The 8,394-nt window shown below is 37.6% G+C and overlaps 1 protein-coding gene across 5 annotated transcripts in view; it reads right to left on the bottom strand.

The window, feature by feature from the left end:
* Positions 1–1,603: 1,603 nt before the first annotated feature.
* MDM2 (MDM2 proto-oncogene) overlaps positions 1,604–8,394 on the bottom strand; it is a 28,722-nt gene continuing 21,931 nt past the window's right edge. For 4 of the 5 annotated variants that reach the window (XM_012558391.2, XM_023740799.1, XM_023740797.1 and 1 more), the window contains exon 11: positions 1,607–6,946. In XM_012558391.2, coding sequence (XP_012413845.1) covers positions 6,374–6,946 — 573 coding nt within the window. In that variant the 3' untranslated portion in view covers positions 1,607–6,373. Of the gene's footprint in view, positions 6,947–8,394 lie in introns of all 5 variants that reach the window. The other variant, XM_023740800.1, reaches the window with a different exon arrangement.

Here is an 8,394-nt window from a genome sequence, read left to right as displayed (position 1 = left end):
CCAACATGGAGCTTCCACCTTGTTAAAAAGTGCTTAACTCTGAAGAGATTTGGTCTTCTCACGTGCTTCTTAGAAAAAGAGACAAAAGAAAAAAGTCTATGAGAAAAGGTGAAAAAAGTATCTTTTAAATATAGAAGGATTTTTTTTTTAAGAAAAGCTTTCCAAAATTCTGTTATAATGCTGACACCATCTCTATCTTTTTGTACACAGGAATATCAGCTTCTAAAGCCCATTATTTTGTTAGAATGGTTTTTTGCCTCTTAGTAATCTATTGCGGGGACAGTATTTTTTTCAGTATGCTTTTTAAAAATTGTCCTTTCCCAATTTAATGACAAGCAACCCAATCAAAAAATGAGCAAAGGACTTGAAAAGACATTTCAACAAAGAAGATATGCAAATGGCCAAAAAGGTACATGATAAGATGCTCAGTGTCATTAGCCATTAAACCCAAACCAAACCTGTTGCCGTCGATTCCACTCATAGTGACACTATAGGACAGAGCAGAACTGCCCCATAGGGTTTCCAAGGAGCAGCTGGGTGGATTCGAACTGCCAACTTTTTGGTTAGCAGCCGAGCTCTTAACCACTGCGCCACCAGGGCTCCATTAGCCATTAGGGAAATGCAAATCAAAACTCCAGTGAAATATCACCTCACTTCCATTAGAATGGCAATGATCAAGAAAACAAAACAACAGGTGTTGGGAAGGATGTGGAGAAATCCATTGCTGGTGGGAATGTAAAATTGGACAGCCACTGTGGAAAACAGTTTGGTAGTTCCTCAAAAAATTAGACATAGAACTACCATATGTCCCAGGAATCCCAAACCTAGGTATATACTCAAAATAATTGAAAGCAGGAACACAAACAGAAACCTGTACACCAAAGTTCATAGCAGTACTTTTCACAATAGCCAAAAGGGGGAAACAACCGCAATGTCCATCAAGAGATACATGGATAAAAACCAAAGATTATTAGTGGTTACCAGGGGTGAGGGGAGGAGAAAAGGGAGAATTTTTGCTTAGGAGGCACTGAGTTTATGTTAATGGTGGTGGAATAACTTGGAGAAGGATAATGATAGTGGTTGTACAATATGAAGAATGTAATCAATGAACTTTGATTACATCAATGACATTTAATACATTGAATTGGCAATGTTTTGGTATGTAATTTTTACCACAATTTAAAAAGTGGAAAAAATTGTCCTTTCCTCTTCTAGAGGCAACTGCATAGCTGCTTTCATTCCAATTAATATTCTTTTCTGAATGCCTACTGTATACACGATGCACTATATCAGGTACTGGGGGGGAAGAAGGAGATTACAATCTGCTTGTGAAGGGAAGATACAACACAACATGTCAGGGAATATAAATGTAAACAGAGTACCTCGGTGTTGAGACAATGTAGAAAAAAAAGATAGGGTTAATTCAAGAAAGGCTACCGAATCTGGGTTTTGGAAGAGGTTACGGTTATAAAATGGATGTGAGAAAAATATTATTAAACAACTGCCATTTAATAGGTACTTGTTGTTGTGTGCCGTCGAGTCGATTCCAACTCATAGCAACCCTGTAAGACAGAGTAGAACTGCCCCATAGGGTTTCTAAAGCTGTTAATCTGTAGGGAAGCAGACCGCCACATCTTTCTCCCGTGGAGCCACTGGTGGGTTCAAACTGCTGATCTTTTTGTTAGCAGCTGAGCGCTTAATCAAGCTCCTTATAAAAGTGCTTACTACCAGCCAGACCCCATCCTAGGCTCTATACTTTTATTATCTCTAATTCCAAGGTCACGAAGCAAGTTAAGTACCAGATCGGTGATTTGATTTAGTCCTTCTCACTACACTAGAATGAAACAAAATCAAGTCCTGTGAGAGTCAGGAGCTTATGAACTTTGTTGCAGCAAAAAGGGTTTGCGAAGAGAATGGCATCCATTTCAGAGACAGCTCCAAGTCTAAAAAGGCAGAACATCTGACATTTTATCCAACAAGCAATAATTAAAGGTTTTTTTTCAATATTTAAATCAGAGAAGTGACACAAAGTTATCCATAAATTACCTATGAATGAACCCAAAATGGGGGAGATCAAAGGCAGTGAAGTTAATTTAGGAAGATAATACTCTGATCTAGAAGAAAGGTCTAATAAAGGGTGGTGGTCTCGGAAGGCGTGCACCAAAACACAAAAGTACTAAAACCTAATCCCGAGAAATAGATGAAATTTATCTAACATGACAGTAATGGATAAAATAGAAAGGGCTGAAGTTTTGAAATTAGGAATGTGAAAGGTACTATTTTGGTAAGTTATCTTTAAGCTGTTGGCAGGGTTTTTAAGTATGGAGTCATATTCTACAGAAGTACAAATGTGGGACTGAAAAAAGGATGAGAGGAAAATTGCAACTATGTTTTAATATCACGCCCTCCTAAAACCAGTCCAGTATGGTTTTATCCAAAACAGTATTACTCTAACAGTAATACATTCCAAAACACACGGGGGCTTTTCCCAACTGCTTATCACTTCACTACTCTTGTTCTATTTTCTGTTGCTTTTTATCAGTTCCACTCTGCTAGTGTCACTTTTACAGCTCATTAACATATTCAACACTTTTGGGCATCTTCTATGTGCTGGTGTTTTCAGATACTTTTAAAACATCATCTGTAAATGTCAAAAAATACTTACACATAGATAGGCAATATGGCCACTAACATAAACAACTGGTACTTTCCTAAGCTGAAGAAATATTTTGTAAATATTGTATTAAAACCCAACTCTGAACCCAAACCAGAAAGTGCCACTACAAACTTTTCACAATACAATGCCATGACAACTTGTATTATTTATAATCATGAGTCTACCGACCTACACACCAATTAGTATCTTTAAAACCCTTATTAGAAACAAAAATAAAAACCTAAACAAGATGATGCCAATAGCTAATCCTGTTCTGGCTTTGAGGTCCACGGGTTCCTGCTTTGAAGGTCCCAACACTTGGATTCCTTCAGTAAATTCTTACTAAACACCTACATACATGCGTGACAAACGAGGTTCTCAGCCTCATGGAATTCAGTCTCACAGGTGATCCAGAGGAGTAAACTGGCAATCACATCAGGGCTTTTCATGTCACCACAGGGCGGCCAGCCCTAGCTCCCTCCCTGTCCCAACTACACCCCTTCTGGACTGTTCACAATCACTTGTTGAGAAAGCACTTCAGCCAGTCTGCCAGGTGGTGGCACAAGTGAGCAAAACTGAGAGAAAACAGCATTTCCTGCCCTTAGCAAAATCATGCTCTCAAGTTGGTCTTAGTCAATGTCTTGGAGGCTCCCAACTGCAATCAAGCTGCCCAGTGATATGTATACTTCCAGAGTGGGCAGGCATGGCCATGCCAAACAAAGAAACATATTCCAATTACCCAAACAGATAATAGAATTTTTATTTTAGCAAAACTTTCATGAATCTGAAAATATTAGGTTTATAAGATCTAATAATCACTCCTGAAACATTTTTAATCAAACATTTAATAAAGCATTTGTGAATCAATAAATATGTATACTATAGACCTAAAAATTTAGACAATCAAAACATTAGTAATCCACATATACGCATGAGACTCTATCTACACTTAGATCTCAATGTTTTGTACACCGCATAAATCACTGCATACGAAGATATACTCTGTACATCATTTCATTTATACTATCAGCTCTCCTTGATAAGGATTAATTCTGTTTTAGTTCTAGTTGAAGTATCAGAAAATCCAAAATTAATAAAGCTATACTGTATTTGAAAACAGTTCTTTGGCTAAAGTACTGATGCTCTCAGCCATTTGTTTCCTACTAACATATACATTGGTAAGCCATGTTTGGGGCGGGGTGTGAAGTTGTAACAATCTACTGCTAGTAACTAGCATACAAAGTAGCTGTATAAAACTATCCTTCAGTTCCACTCCAAACTTAAAATTTTATTGTCCTCATCCTGAGGATGGACAACTGTCATACACAGCGGAAAAATACTGGACTTAAATCAAAACCCAACTTCATTTGCATAAAGCTTTGGTTAGTCACCATATTTATATACAGATCAATAAGTTAACTTACTCGGTTGAGCAATACTTTAGAATCTTATATTCTGACCTGTCATTCTTTAAGAAAAGTGATACATTTATGGGAGTTATGACCTTTCCTTCTAGTTTGAAAATGAACAATTCTTCTGTTTATCTCATTTCTAAATACCATCTTCCTGAATTCACTGGTTTCTAAAACTGGCCTTAAGCAAAGGTCTGTAAGCTAGGCAACTATCTGCGATCAGGTGACCCAGGCCCAAGAAGCTACTTCAGAGGGTCTTAGAATTGTTCTTCACATAGCGGGGGAAAACAATTCCCACCAATTCTGGAAACAAGATGTTGTAAGCGCCTGGTATGCCAGGTTGGACCTTCACCTCAACCCACCCGCCTCAGGACAAATCCACATTCTAAGTAACCTTAAAAATGTTTCATGTTGTGGATAAATGACAGCTAAAAGCCTTTACTTTTTGTGAAAATATACAAATCATACCCCCATTCAACAATTTCTCCATGTACAGTTCAGTGACAATTGCTACATTCTTCACATGCGTAACCATTCTTGCTATCTCTACCCATATTATTTCACCACCACTGACTTACTCACTGCCCCATAAACTTATCTATGCTTTAGTTACTGATATCAATATCTGATACAATTCTTCAGAAGAGTGCAATGCTCAAGGTGAACATTCTCTACATATTCAGCTACACTGCTGTTTAGCTTGAGATGACTTCAGCGGGAGTTATGGTTCAAGATTCAAGAATTTCCTCAGGCCAAGATGCAGGGGTTCCTCTAGTCTCAGTGGATCTATAAGAAATTTGATTCTATGACAGTTTGAATTCTATAACTAGAAACTCTGTTCCACATTCTTCCCCTTTTGATCAAGGACTCATCTCTTGTGTCCTTGATCAAAAAGTTCAGTAATGTTTGCTGGGCACCATCCAGTTCTGGTCTCATGGCAAAGGAGGCAGTAGTTCATGGAGGCAACTGGACCTACAGTCCAGTTCCTTTTCTGGTTCCTGTCTTCTTCCTCTGCTCTGCTAGGCAAAGACAGACCAATTGTTGTTGTACCTTGGATGGCAGCTTGCAAGCTTTTAAGACCCCAGACACTAGTCACAGAACTGGGTGGTAGATCAGAAACTCTAAATTAAAGCCAATTGGCTAGATAATCCCACGAAGTCATGACCCTAAGCCTTGGAACCAAGAAACCTAATTCCATGAGGTGTTTGGTTGTACCCAAGTAGTATCAGCAACTGCATCTTTCCCCCACCCCCACCCCCGAGGCAGCGAGTTTGCTGTTGTTATAAAATACAACATTTGCTATTCTGTCCTTTTTCTAGTGTAAAACTTAATGGTATCAGTTACTTCAGCCAAGTTTTGTAACCATTACCCTCAATCAATGCTAATTTTCCCATCACCATAGACATAAATTACCTGCTAGAGAACTGATTCCCTCTCTCCCTCTCCCCTCCCACCATAGATAAGCACCAGTGAGACCACACAGTATTTGTCCTTTTGTGATTGAGTTATTTCATTCAGCGTAATGTCTTCAAGGTTCATCCATGTTGTAGCATGCCTCAGGACTTTTTTTAACGGCTGAATAGTATTCCACTGTATGTATGCACCACATTTTGTTTATCCATTCATTTGCTGCCGAGCACTTAGACTGTTTCCATCTTTTTGCTACTGTGAATAGTGATACTGTGAACATAGATGTACAAAGGCTTCTTAACTGACATTACTCCCTTAATTACCATCTATATCCTTTCCTATGTGAAAGGAATTGGACAGTAAGAAGTACATTTTTAGCACCAAATACTACTACAATTTTTTATTGGTAAGAATATTTTAAGAGGCTCTGAGACAGCAGAGAAACCAAGGACTAGGGGGCTTAAGAGTATCTAAAATTTAAATATTAAATCTTGCACACAAACGCTATCTCCTTACATAAAAGACACTAAATAAATTACATCTAAAATGTCCTACTTATAGGGGGGAAAAAAAACAGGTATTTCTCATTTAAGATAAAATAGAAATGATTTAAAACACGAGGGGGAAAGGTAAAGTATGAGCTATAAATCCAATTTAAATTATATTAAAACTCCAAAATAAACAGATGTGAAATTTTCCTAAAAGAAGGTGAATATTCACTACCCTTCCCCCAAAGTAGGAAAATTACACTAAAGAAATTGATATGGACTGAGATACTTTCTCACTTTATGTATTTAAAAAAATAAAAATAAATTTCATTTTGGCAAAATAACTGTCTGAATTTTTAGGTTTATATAGATAGAAATATATAATTTTACTTTTATAGACAGGTCAACTAGAGGAAATAAGTTAACACAATCATTTGAATTGGTTGTCTACATACTGGGCAGGGCTTATTTCTTTTTTTTAGCTTCTTTGCACATGTAAAGCATGCCATAAGATGTCCTGTTTTGCCGTGGACGATGCAACCATTTTTAGGTCGATCTTGGCAAATCACACAAGGTTCAGTTGCAATAGGGCGATATCTAGATTCCACACTTTCTTCTTTGCCTTGTGTTTCTTCCCTCTCAAACTCTCTGACATCTTGGCTGCTATAAATGATGCTACTGGAAGTTGATGGCTGAGAATAGTCCTCACTTTCTTGAGAATGGGAAGCTTGTGTTATTTTATCATCATTTTCCTCAACACATGACTCTTTGGAGTCATTCACTGTCGTTTTTTTACAATCAGGAACATCAAAGCCCTCTTCTACCTGCACTGTGTTTTCTAGTTTAGCACTCTCATGCGTCTTCTCTTTATCTTTCCTCTTATCTTCAGGAAGCCAATTCTCACGAAGTGCCCAACATCTGTTACAATGCGGTGGAAGAGGAGGGTTCATTTCATTGCATGAAGTGCACTTCCAATAGTCCTTCAATGAAATAAGAGAGTTAATTTCTATAATCCTCTAATAACTAGTCATAGCAACGTTAACACCTTTGGTATGTCTAAGGTAAGTATCACACAGCACAGTTTTCAGCCTTTATGCTTTATATAAAACATTCAGTGTGCAACCGTCTCTCCTCAAGTCTGAGATTTTAAGTACTTTTTTTTTCTGGCCATACCATGCTGGAGAACCCTAAAACTAAACATGTATTCACTGTAACCTTAACCACAACAACTGAGAAGTTATCTGTTCAGGGACACAGATAATGCAGTTGTTTGTTTAGACGAAGCACGTGCTAGGGGATCTTTAACTCTGTAACAGGGCCTCTCTTAGAGGCTGAACTCTGGATTCTGTACCTAGAGTCCACCAATCTAGAGGACGCTTGCCTCCTAGAGAAAGACCAAAACCTCCCAGTCCCCCACAGACTAGGATTGCCTAAATTGTGCTCGAAAGCCAGGGCTCAAATGGGTGTTCCCTAACTCCATCCACAAGGGAAATGCTAAAACATTCATCTTTGCCAGCTAAAACCTGTTATCCTTGGCCACTATCCAGTATGTTTTTCTCTCGTCTATCCTTTTCTGTGTTCTCATCTCTGAAACTACTCCCTGCTTCTTCCTTATCCCAACTTCTCTCTCAAACCTTTCAACCATGAAATCTGGATAACAAAGTCCCCATATCACCAGCCTCTTTACTGAGCATATCCTCATCTCCCTGCCTTAAATGAAGCATGGTTCTTGCCTGAGGATACTGCACGTGTAAAGTCTGCCATACGATTCCTTCTCAACAAATAAGCCAGTAGCAATAAGGGTGGAGACTTCGTTCTCCAACACTGGTTCTTCAAAGTTATAAAAGTAGGTTTCTACTAGCTGATAAAACCAAAGACAACCGTTTTGCAATATAAGAAAAGAACGTGCTTCAAAGAGCCTATATTGCAAGATCTAGCTCTGAAACATTTCACTTGACTTGACCTCAAATGAACCAGCTAGTTACTTGAGTTGTTATTTTCTAATACAGCAAAAATTTGAGATTTGCAATTTCATCTTTTTTTTCATTTGGATAATTAATATTTGTTTCCAACTCAGAAAAAATATAGGACCTATTTCCTATTCAAATATAATAAAAGGCAAGAACAAAAGTAATAATTCTTAGCTAAAAAAAAATACAAAAAAAACCAAGCACTTCTAATACCTCAGGAACCCATTGAAACATGAGATGTAAACATTTAAATCCTAATTTCTTTAATGGCAAATCCTACCACATTCTCTAATACAAGTCAATACTAAAAAATATTTACATTCAATAAGGCTGACAAAATGTTGGTAATTGTTAAAGCTCTATCATCAGTACACTGGAGATACAGTATAGTATGCTATACATACTCGACATTTTCTATAATAAAGTTCTTTAAAAGCTCAAATTCCAGGACATAAAAC

Source organism: Trichechus manatus, unplaced genomic scaffold, assembly GCF_000243295.1.
Source record: "Trichechus manatus latirostris isolate Lorelei unplaced genomic scaffold, TriManLat1.0 scaffold00164, whole genome shotgun sequence".
In the NCBI taxonomy this organism is placed as follows: domain Eukaryota; kingdom Metazoa; phylum Chordata; class Mammalia; order Sirenia; family Trichechidae; genus Trichechus; species Trichechus manatus.
Note: the sequence above shows the minus strand (reverse complement) of the source record. Positions and strands in the feature narration are given on the sequence as shown.